The sequence below is a fragment of the Anguilla anguilla genome, chromosome 4 (genome assembly GCF_013347855.1).
Source record: "Anguilla anguilla isolate fAngAng1 chromosome 4, fAngAng1.pri, whole genome shotgun sequence".
In the NCBI taxonomy this organism is placed as follows: Eukaryota; Metazoa; Chordata; class Actinopteri; order Anguilliformes; family Anguillidae; genus Anguilla; species Anguilla anguilla.
In genome coordinates, this window is record NC_049204.1 from 42,874,369 (window position 1) to 42,886,918 (window position 12,550).

Below are 12,550 nucleotides of genomic sequence, written 5' to 3' on the forward strand. Positions count from 1 at the left end.
GGATTCCACATCATCCTGGTAATCTTCACTTATTTCCTCCCATAAGGTCCAGGTCATCTTCACCATCTTCACTCTCAGTTGAAGCTGAGGGGAAACAAACTGTGAAGGCTTTCTTCATATTTGAGGCATTATCACAGATAATGTGATTTAATTTGTGTTTTATATTAAAGTTGTTACATATCTCCTCAAATTTCTTAATTATTCGTTCTCCAGTGTGTGACCCTGTGAATCGTTCGCAACTTAAGAGAACTGTCTTGGGCTGTTTTTCTCCATTTCCATGAAGTGGACTGTTACCACTAAAAAGCCACGCATGCTCATGTCAGTCAAAATATCCAGTCACAGACACAGTGACTGTCTTTTCTAGTTTGGATTTTATCTTAGACTCTTTATCTGCTGCTAGCTCACTCAAATGTCTGGTTACTTACTGGGCAGTATCTCTCCTCTACCACTGACATGAAATTCTTGAAGCTAGGCTTGTCAATCAAAGACAGGCAGGTTGCATGAAATGACAAAGTCCTGTATTATGGATTCAGTAATGGCGTTCTCTCTGGGATGGCCCGGGCTGTATACTTGCACACCTCTTGTCTAGAGTCAAGAAAGAATCAATGCTGCTCTGTCCCTCTGCACTGGCCACTTTTTGTTTGCTTTGTTGAATTCAGTAAACCTGTAGATGGTTGTACATGGAAAATTAATTAGGTTGCTAATTATAGTACTAAGATCTGGATGATATAGCTAACATTTTTATGTGTAGCAAAACCCATCTGGAACCACAGGGTTCTGAGAGAAGAACTGGTTCTAAGCTAATGTTGCAGGCTATATCAATCTTTTTTTTCTGAATATAGAGAGGGTGGCTAAAAAATGGATATAGACTAACGAACGCCAATCTAATCAAGTTAACCTCCCTTGGCTACAAAGCTAGTAGCAAGCTAACGTTAGATAGCTGATGCTGAGATAAACATGTTTGCTAACCGTCCATAGGCCCTAACGTTAACTTTCACATTACCACATAAGTGACTAACCTATCCGGGTGTGTTTTCAGGTGCCTGATAAAGTTTGTTTGTTTGGTTGTTCCAGAATCCTTTATTTTGATACCGCAGACGTTGCATTTAGCGATTCTTTTGTTTGGGCCTTGTGTGAAGTTATTATGGCCAAAGGTTATGACAAATGGCACAGCAGCTGCAGGTGTAGTTGCTGCAGCTTACAGTCATCTGTGGCTGCGTGCACCAGATGCGTAAGGTTACGCATGATAATAAGGGAGGGAATGACATTCAGCTCATCAGACATTTCCTTAATGTTAATGTGCCAAAAAAAAAATAAATAAATAAAGATTGTTCATGAGTCCCAAATCTCGAGTCCGAGTCGAGTCTGAAGTCTTTTGAGGACGAGTCTCAAGTCACTGTGTGTGCAACTTAAGTGCAACTCGAGTCCAGGTCGCAAACTCGAGTCCCTATCTCTGGAATCAGGTTATCTAACAAAATTACAGACCTTTATTTTGATAGTATGTGGAAAAAAGGAGGTAAAAATGTTTTTGATGTTTTTTATTGTAGACAATTAGCAGAGGGTATTTAAGCAATCCTTGGGTGCGTTCCAACTGCTCCTTTTTTTCCTTTCCTTGTCTCCTTTCCTAGTGTGGAAAGCCAAATGGGTCAAAATACATAAAATTGATGCCTGGAATCACGCGTTGGCAACGTCAGTTCATTCCATTTGCATATTTTATCTCCTTGCTTCCTTTCCTTGCTCCTAGCTCCACCCATCGGAGGACGCAAGGAAATGAGTTAAGGAAAGGACGCGGGGACGGAGGAATCAAGGAAACGTGTATAAGGCAGTTTGAAGCCCCATCAATTACAGACCTGGCAGATGGGGAGAGTTGGATTCACAGGTGGAACATTATGCGTCACGTGGTCGTATTTCCTTGCTCAAGAATTATTTGGGAGCCACCTAGCTCCTAGCTCCTTGAAGGAGCATTTAATGGGTTGGAATGTCCTCCAACCTGTGCACCTCCATCGATTTCCTGGTCCGTCAAGGACCTCGGAGACAAAGGATGAATACAACAAGTGATTGGAATGCACCCACGTTGACAATTTCACGCATTTTTTGACTCATTTGGCCTTTCATATTAGGAAAGGAGGAAAGGAAAGGAAGCAAGGAAGCAAAAATATAAGTGGTTGGAATGCACCCCTAGTCCTACAGTTTATGTTGCTAAATTTCATGTTTTAAACTCTCTGTTTTAAGAAAAGAGAAGGCTTTCTATCCTCTGATTTGCTGGAGCCTTTGTGGCCATAAATGTGTTAATGTGACAAAGGATGTTGTGATTGGATGATGGGAAACAGAGGCTGTCATTTGCCATAATGCCCCTTAACCTTTAGAATCCTGTTCATTCAACGCTGAAAGATGGATATTGCTGGTAAGGAGTACTTTTTTATGGCATGATGTGATGTTCCACAGCTGTGTGTAAAGGTGTGTTCTTCCCTTTTTAGAGACGTGCCACTCATTTTCTTTGCAGCACCCCTCAACTCCCTTTCTTTTTTCCTCTCTCCAAGATGCATATAATGAGAATGACTTAATGCTGTACTGGAAGAATGGAAACGATTCATTAAGAACTGATGAGATCTTGCTCTCTCAGTTTTTTATTGAAGAATTCAATCCTTCCAATGGGCTAGCCTTCTACAGCAGCACGGGTATGTGTGTATCGCACATGTATGTCTGGGGATGCGCATGCGTGCATATGCATGTGTGTGTTTATGTGAGTCTGCATGTGTACTTGTGTGTCCATGTGCATATCACTGTCAGTGTGCGCACATGCGTACATATGAGTGGATACCTGTGTCTGCTTGCATGTGTCCTGCTATGTGCCTGTTATTGCCCAGTGTGCTGTTGCTTTTGTTACATGGTGCTCCTGAAAGAGTGGGCAGGGACTCTCAGAAGCCCATCCCCAACTTTCATTGCCTTCCTTTAGGACAGGAGAGTAAGGCTTCACAAACCCTGCAACAGTGAAATAGAATTTTGGATTTGATATCGGATAGGTTTATTACATTACATTAATTTAGCAGATGGTCTTAAACAGAGAAGCTTACAATGTAAGAGAACATAAGTGCATTTACCTGGTTATTATGAGAAAACAGTGGCAGACCTGGCTAAGAACATTCCCACCCGGGTAGTCTGTGATTGGCCAGCAGCTCCATCCACATTTCTAGGGGGGTTGCTGAAGCCTCACACTTCCTTCACTCTTCCACTCTTTCAGCAGCTCCAGATTCAGCTGCCTGCTGCTCTAGCAGAACTTCACCTCCTTGACCCCCCCCCCCCCCCAACCCCTTACACATTCCTGCTTTCTGCATAGGGTGGCTTATGCTGTCTTTCCTGCCTTTCCTCTCAAACTAGCAGTAATTACAATAATAAAACATAAAAATACAATATTAAGTTAGAAAAATGATAGCCTGTCTAATTAATGTATGGTCTACACTGTGTTATTTTTACACTGTGCCGTGCTAGACACCCTGCTCCCAGACCAACAATAAATGCAATATCACTAAAACCTTAGTGCAAGTTAACTATGCTAACCAATAACCAAAATACAGATTCTGAATACTTACAGATCACACATCAATATAAAGGTCTAAGAAAAGAAACAAAACCATAAAAAATGTAATTAAATTTATATAAATACGATAATTACCTGAATTACTACAAAAGTTGGGAGTGCTTGGAGGTGGAGATGGGAGGGGAACCAAGATCAAGTCTGATGAGGTTGATATTCATTACAGTCATCTTGACTGGGAGAGAGGTTAGCCAATCACCTTGAAGTTGTGGAACAGATAGATCTGGCCAGGATGTAATCTCTTATGTTTCATTGGTGGTAGTCATATTCTATTAAATACAAGTTTTAAACTTTATGTGAACTGTAAAAGTTAGCCAATGAAGAGGGATGAGGAGGGGTGTGACAAGAGCTTGCTAGTGGACAAGTTGTGCAGCTATGCTCTATATTTGCAGTGTGGTTCAGTTGCACAAGTAGGGAGATGGGCAAGAAAGGAAATGCAATAGTCCAGGCATCAACTTTCAGCACTTAAGATGTGTTGACATCTGTAAGGAGAAATAACTTGGAAAGAGAAGGTAGGAGAGAGGAGGAGAGAGTGGGTAAAATGAGTTGTTTGGATAGGGGGCTGTGAAGTCTGGAAGAGTTGGCATTGTCTGTGATCTGTGTGATGTGGTCTGCAAAGTTCACTGCAGAGAGGGTAGAGGGGTTCTATATTAAGCTTTATATTATATAAACATTGCATACATTTTTTTGGTTTGAAAAACTTATTTTAGCAGGTGTATCACCAGAGACCTAGGCAGAGAGGAGTGCTTGGTAGGTGGACAGGTCAACAGGGGTGTTGAGATTCCTCCATTTTTATTCCACCAGCAAAAAGTGTGGTGTTCTTGCTGGGGAAGGTATCTGCAAGTCAAGGCCAGGGAGGAGAGCACTGTGCAGCCTTAGAGATAAGAGGGCAGACAATAGAGAGAAGAGCTGTGTCGAAGCAACAGAGTCAACAGAAAGACACGTCAATGACTCAAGCAATGGGACAGAAATAAAAATGCCAGAAGAGAAGGTTGCATGAGAAAGGAGTGTCATGGAGGAAGGTTGGGAAGGGGGTGCAAGAAAGAATCCCAGCTAATACAAAACGTTCTCACAACGTTGCTGCAATGTAATGGCAATGTTACAAGTTTGGAAAAATTCCAATAACATTGTGAAAACATTTTTGTGTTAGCAGGGGTGATACAAGATATTGTTCTGAGAGATGGAGGAGAGTAACCATCGGGTTGCCGGAGGAGTATGCTCTCGGGAAGACTAGGCTCAGCTGCTTGCCTGTGAAGTGCAGGGGAGGTGACTGTGTCAGAGTGATGTGAACAGACAGGAGCAGGGGAAGGAATCTGGATAATCCAGATGAATGTCGCAATCACCCATTAATCCATGGGGGTTCCACCCTCTGGGTAGGAGCTGAGAAAGATATCTAGGTCCTCAAGGAAGTTACCCATGGGACCAGATGGCCTGTAAACCACAACTATGTATATTCTTTATGAGTTGGTGATGCTAACTACATGAAAGGAGGAAAGCTGAGAGAGGGTGAGAGCAGGGAATTATAACAAGCAAGGTCTGCAACCCAGGCTTCTTTGCTCTGCATTGCTTTGCTCTAGGTTCAGCTGCTGAGCCTGTGACTAAAACTCATAAAAGAGCAAAGATCAGGGACCAAAGTGCTGTAGTTTCTGAGGGGGAAAATTTTGTCGCAAAAGTGACAGTACGTGCAAACTCCATTGACAACCCCTACCATAGTTATACTAACAACAAACTCTGCAAACAGTAAAAGAAGTGTAGTAGTGTGAGTCTTCCATTAACATGAGAAAGTGTTAATGACATGTGTTGCATTAATATTTGATGATGGTAGGAGCTATAAATATATAATAAACTGTAATCAATCCATTCTCATCAGTTTCAGGCTCAGCTGGCTCAGCTCCCTGCCTTGCTGCTTCTTTTATGACAGAAATGAACATACTGCACATGCTATGTCTATCTTTTGTATGTCACTGCTGATCAAATTGGCTGGTGCTAACTCTCTCTCCCTCTTTTTCCTCAACCTGAATTTTTTCTCAACCTTATCTCTTGTGCCCATCCTTCATCCTCTCATTCTTACATCTTTCTCATCCTCTCTCCTGCTCTCTCCATCTACCCTTTCCCTCTCTCTCTCTCTCTCTCTCTCTCTCTCTTTCTCTCACTCAGGCTGGTACAATCGGCTGTATATAAACTTCATTCTCAGGAGACACATCTTCTTCTTCATGCTGCAGACCTATTTTCCCACAATGCTGATGGTCATGCTCTCCTGGGTGTCCTTCTGGATTGACAGGAGAGCGGTCCCTGCCCGAGTCTCTCTAGGTACGCACAAATTCCACCCAAATCCCCCTCAACTATTGTACATAGTTACATAGGCTGAGAATGTACATAAACTCTTTTATAGGAGAAATCACCATGTGCTCTCACCATGCTTTCAAAGTATGTTGGGTCCTTAGTTTAGAGTCCGGAATATGTCATGACCCAACGATCCAACTCATTCATGTTCACGTGCTTTATAGTCAGACAGTTGAAAGATAGATGGAGATGATTGATTATGTGCCTTATGTGTGGCTGTGCATCAGTTCTTGTTTGGTGGTCTACCCTCCAGCCAAGCAGTTGATGAGCTGGCCAGTGCGCAAGATAAAGTCCTATGATCTCAGAATGGATGTTTGGACACTGCACCAATGTCTCCCCCATGAAACAGCCAGAATGTGTGGTACGCTGACCACACATTCTGGCTGTTTCATGGGGGAGACATTGGTGCAGTGTCCAAACATCCCTTTTGAGATCACAGGACTTTATTTTACACACTATCCTCACACGAGGCACCAATTATGTCGGGAAAATGACAATATAGCCTTACACGGGGCACCGCTTATGTCGGGATTATATTTCTATATTCTCACATTGGGCACCACTTATGCAAGCAAAGCGGTATAAGCGCACAATTAAAAATCAGTCTCGTAAAATTACAGTTATCTAGACTGATCGACCATAAATTTGGAACTTCGATTAATAATCAAAATGACAAATATTAAGGATCAAATAATTAAATCAAAGATTTAAGAGATAACCGGAAGGATGTAGTTTTTGGATAGGCTATTTTGACTCATATTCTCACGTTCCAGCAACATCAAAACAGACACGGGTTTAATACAATTATTTATTAAACAAACATACAAACAGAACATACACAAACTAATCTTAATGGGGAAACTGCTAAATACGGGAAGGTAGAGGTGTGAATGCCTGTGTGGTTGCGCGTGCACACGTGTCTCTTTGTCTGTGGACGAAAGGGGGAAGGGTAAACGGCGGGTATGTGTGGGGTACAGTGAAACCGGCGTGACTGAATTACTGAGCTCAGCTAGGAAGGAGTATTGCTTCCAGTAGTGCCGGAGAGTGAAGCGTAACTTCAGCTGTTGTGGTTAGTTGGCACAGCGTTGGGCGTGCGCTGGTTTCCACGCGGGATGGATCAGGCTTTAGTCGCTGCAGGCGAGCTAAATCAGCAGAGCCTCATTGCTGCGTACAGTGACTTTATCTGTGCGTTTAGATAAATCGGTGACTGCCACAATCTTAGGCGTTCTGCAAGCCCTTTGAATTTGAGTTCTACAGAGTTGTGAGAACTCGAGTTAGGCCCATAGGAGTTCCACAGTATGTGGGCACTCAAGGGACAATGGGAGAGGACGCAGGAATAGAGAGGGCGAAAAGAGAGGCGAAAAAGAGAGGGGAGGGCGAAAAGAGAGCGAGTGATTACTGTCCCTAACTTTTATACCTGGTGGGGGGATGGGGGACCCGTGGAGTGTGATAAGGATCTTGAATGCTGCGTGCACTGATGATGTCATCAGATGCGTGTCAGATGCGCTGCATGTTCTTAAAGAAAGTAATTTCCATTTGGACGGCACAGACTGACCGAGTGTGCCTACAACACTAACTGTGGGTTGCCAGAAAAAGGAGAAAAAATATGTCCCAGCAATTAGATGTGAGCCTGCTTGTGGTTTTGGCATCCTAGGTTCAGTTTCTGTAGAAGGGCTTATTTTATAGTTCTGTGCTGTGTTCGGCACTCAGGAGTAAGGTGCTACAGTATTACTGTGCTGTGTTCAGCACTCAGGGGTAAGGTGCTACAGTATGACTGTGCTGTGTGCAGCACTCAGGAGTAAGGTGCTACAGTATGACTGTGCTGTGTTCAGCACTCAGGAGTAAGATGCTACAGTATGACTGTGCTGTGTTCAGCACTCAGGAGTAAGGTGCTACAGTATGACTGTGCTGTGTTCAGCACTCAGGAGTAAGGTGCTACAGTATTACTGTGCTGTGCTCAGCATTCAGAAGTAAGGTGCTACAGTATGACTGTGCTGTGTTCAGCACTCAGGAGTAAGGTGCTACAGTATTACTGTGCTGTGCTCAGCATTCAGGAGTAAGGTGCTACAGTATGACTGTGCTGTGTTCAGCACTCAGGAGTAAGGTGCTACAGTATTACTGTGCTGTGCTCAGCATTCAGAAGTAAGGTGCTACAGTATTACTGTGCTGTGTTCAGCACTCAGGAGTAAGGTGCTACAGTATTACTGTGCTGTGCTCAGCATTCAGGAGTAAGGTGCAATAGTATTACTGGGCTTTGTTCAGGTGTACTACTGTATTGAACACAGTGCTACAGGATGCTGTGAGTGTGTCTATTTTACATCTGTGTTATCAGTTCTGTGTCGTCAGATCATAAATCAGCACAGCTTTTCAAACACAGAAATCCCAAAATCCTGTTGAGTCCATTTAGGAAATCAATGCCAGTAAGGTAGGGGAATGGAATTATGTATACAATTCTTACAAAAGTATTCAGGCCTTTGACCAATTCTCAGACTTCACTGAAATACAAATGATATATTGAAAAATGTAATTACAGCCTATTTAATTCTAACTAGACTAGAATCACAAAATAACTTCTTGTGAAAACAAACTGAAGTGATATTTTTTATTAAATGCTTACAATTGGTATGCAAATGAGCAAGAGTTATGTGTGTAAATCAGCATAATTATGTGACTTTAGGAAGTAGTTGTGCAGTTAGAAAATGAAAAAATTACATGTCTGAACTTTTTTTCAGAAAACAATTAGCTTTTTAGTAACAAATCATGCAGTTGCAGTTTTTTTTAATGATTGATTTCTTAATACACTCACATTTTAAAACACTTCACTCAGTTCTCTGCACCAACATGCAGCTTGCCACAACAGATAGTGTCACAGGAGAAATGCACCAAAACTGCCAAAAGGAGGTTGAAATAATCAGTGAAATCATCTGACTGAGTTCATGGGTGGAAGAAGCACATGGCAGGATTTTTACTTTCTGTCCCCTGGACTTTCCACCTCTGTACTCTACACCTGAACCTTGCTGTACAGAACTCAATAACTGTACACCTGAGCACACCTGTATAGCACTTGATCACTATGTACTTCTACAGTAAGAATACCAGTACAGAACTTTCTCAGTATGTATACTTGAGCACCACTGTACAGTATTATATTTATGTGTTTACCCAAGTACACCTATATAGTGCTCTGTGTGTATTGTAGATGCTGTTTAACTTGTGCTGTGGGTGTGGGTACTCAGCTGTGGAAATACACCTGCCATTGTTTTTCCCACAGGAGGTAGTGTGCCAGTGGCGTCAGTGAACCAGTGAGGTTGTTGATATCAAAGACGGTTCTAGGAATAGGGCGGTACAAAGGCATGACCTGGCTGATATACAGGTCATGTCCTGCCATAGGGAGAGGTGACTGAGAGGGCTTTTCTGCTGACAGCTGTAACTTGTATGATCCTGCAGAGAATACACATGTGTTTCCCAGCAGACTCTGAAGGGTAGCAAGATAGTATATAAGGTGCTGTGGAGAAACAGAGGGAGTTGGGGGAAATGCTTGGGTGACTAATCAGACTGAGCTGGATCCTGCACTTACAGCTGGTAAATATTCCAGTGAAATTGAGGGTCTACAATCCTGTGTAAATTGTGTACTGTTATCACACAATGCAAGCAAAAACACCATGCTTCAGAGGTAGTCCACTGTATGCTTTGCTGGAAATCACAATGTATGTTTGTTGTTTTGTGTGCGTTGTTTTGTGTGTGTATGTATATGTGCATGTGTGTGTATTAATTTGGCTATGCTTGTTTTGTGTGTGTATTACCTTGGGTACGTTTGTGTGTTTTTTGTTTGTGTGTGTGTGTGTATTTCTATGCAGGTATTACCACAGTACTGACCATGTCCACCATCATCACGGGAGTGTCGGCCTCCATGCCCCAGGTGTCATACGTCAAGGCAGTGGACATCTACCTGTGGGCCAGCTTCCTCTTTGTTTTCCTCTCTGTCATTGAGTATGCTGCCGTCAACTACTTCACCACTATTGAAGAGATGAAGAAGCTCAAGAGGGGAAAGGTCATCATCAGTTTGGGGGTCATGGGGTCAGAGGTCACAGGCAAGAGACTGTGGGCCATATTTACTAGGGATTTCCTGGGCTTTTATAGATGCTAACGAGACAAAAAGCATTTGTCCATATTTCCTAGTGTGCTGCCCCAGAGGATTTCACAGGTAAATGGTAAATGGACTGCATTTATATAGCGCTTTTATCCAAAGCACTTTACAATTGATGCCTCTCATTCACCCATTCACACACACTCACACACACACCAACGTTGAAAGGCTTCCATGCAATCAGCTCATTGGGAGCAATTAGGGGTTAGGTGTCTTTCTCAGGGACACTTCGACACACCTAGGGCGGGGGATTTAACCAGCAACCCTCCGACTGCCAGACAGCCGCTTTTACCTCCTGAGCTATGTCGCCTCCCGGGTGAAATGAGAGAAAAGTAGAATCCCTAAATTTTAGTATTTTAGGGTGTTCTGATGTTAGCAAAAATATGGGAGGAGAGAATGGAAATTTATGCATATGACCTGATGGAGCTGACTTATCATGGCTGGTGGCCATTACGACAAAGGAAATTGCATCTGTTTTTTAACACCTGGGAAAAGCAGGTGTTAACTTCTTTCCGGTGCAAGATTGTCATGACGGCTGTTGCCATTCTTTGTAGGAGACATCATCAGTGCATGTATATGAAAGGAGAGTCTTTTTCTAAATCAAATATTACTTTTTGGCATGTCAGAGGAGAATGTAAGAATAACTTACAGGCTTCACAATCATGCCATATTCCAGTTACTGGATGAGACTGATCTGGAGCCAACTACAAAATGAAGTCGCAATCCCTGCAGCGATAAAGCTCCTTTCCATGGTGCATTTCCTGCCTTCTAGGTCATTCCAACGCACAGTTACAACATTAGCTGGTATTTTCAAATGCACTGTTGCAGGTGTTGAAAGCCATGTTGTGTTGAATGTCTCATTACATGACATTTCCAAATAAACAAGAGGCCCTTCTTGAAACCAAATGGGGATTTTATTCCATTGCTAATTTCCGATACTTGCTAGCTGCATTTGACTGCACACATGTTCAACTGATACCCCCATCAGCAAATGAGAATTTGTACAGAAACAGAAAGCGCACATATTCTATCAGTGTCCAGGTTGTGTGTGACTAAAACGTCATCACAAATATGGTTGCAAATACACACGTCTCCTTCATCTTTAGGAACAGTCGCCTGTTTAAGAAGTTGAGAGACGGTGGTGGAGATGGTTGGCTACTGGGTCCAAAATTAAACATGAAATATTAAAACGGTTTTATGAAGTTTTTACTAATGAGACTGTGTAAAGAGATGTGTTAACATTCTCTTTGCATATTTAAAAGTAACTGTGCCTACACGTTACTGAAATCTGTCCAAAACTCAAATTCAGGTGCAGCAAGGAGGTGTGCGCACCAGAAAGGTGGTGGAACACATATTCGGTATATCCAAGAGCCAATTTTGTTGTCGGGACCGTAGTGGTGGAGCCCTCTTGTACAACCCAGAGAAAGTGGCACAGGTGTCTGTGGTCTGCACCATGCTCCACAATATTGTGGTGCGCAGCGAAATGGCTGTGGAACTGTCTGAAGTGGAAAGAGGAAGAGAACGGGGCTAAACCCATGTGTATGGGGAATTGGAGACAGAAGTGTTCAGAAGTGATTTGCAATTTGCTCTCATGAGCACTTTTTATTTATTTTTCAGCTGTTCTGTTCATGCAAAATGCAGTAAGATCAATTTAAAGTTCATCCAAGTTAGATAATTCAGGACTAATTGTATATAGGCTATAGTTTTCATGAACTAGCACTTCTGCGTCTGCTGCTACACTGCAGCTAATAATGAATTTCAGGGTCCAATTAGCTGCAGCTGAGCAGAATAAGCAAAAGACCCAGTTTGTGGAAGCTACTACCCATAGACGACTATTACAGAATTATGCAACTTTGATGAATCACCCCTTTAATTAATGATCTTATTATATGCCACCTTCCCTTTGGTGCATCAGTTGATGTCTTGTCAGTGTTTTTAAGTCAATTATAGACCTTTTCACTTCGCCGACAGCATTTACTTTAGCTGTGATTTCCTCCCATGCAGCTTTTCTTCTCGTCCTAAATACCAGCAGTACATTTGAATTAACTTGCTGCAGCTGTGCTTATTTACATAGTCAGTCTTAGTAAATAACCCACTAAATTGCAGCAATGCAGAATTTTGCAGCCCTGATGGTAATTTGTGGCATGCTTAGTAAACATGGCCCTGTGAGACTAGAACTACAGATTATCTGTGGTAATATCATCTGCATTCCTTCCATCTATATCACCCAAGGTCACTCGTTCATTGTCACAGAATTGTCTTTGGTCATTTCTCTTCCTGAATATTCACGAGGATCAAAATGTATCAGATTGAATCTTCAACACTAGGGAAGACACCCTTAATGGCACAGAGCAGACCATCTTAGCTCTAGAATCGGCAGTAGAGTATCTTGTGGGTGTGAATCTAAGAGACTGCTCAGTACCAGTTTTTTGTTGCCTAAAAACTATGAGAAAAAACTGTCTCCT

At 42.4% G+C, this 12,550-nt stretch overlaps 1 protein-coding gene across 1 annotated transcript in view; it reads left to right on the top strand.

Annotated features, from left to right (window-relative positions):
- LOC118226580 (gamma-aminobutyric acid receptor subunit rho-3) overlaps nt 1–12,550 on the top strand; it is a 53,647-nt gene that overhangs the window by 35,222 nt on the left and 5,875 nt on the right. The window contains exons 5-7 of the mRNA XM_035416336.1: nt 2,541–2,678; nt 5,753–5,905; nt 9,796–9,989. Of these exons, the coding sequence (XP_035272227.1) occupies nt 2,541–2,678; nt 5,753–5,905; nt 9,796–9,989 (485 nt within the window). The remainder of the gene's footprint in view (nt 1–2,540; nt 2,679–5,752; nt 5,906–9,795; nt 9,990–12,550) is intronic.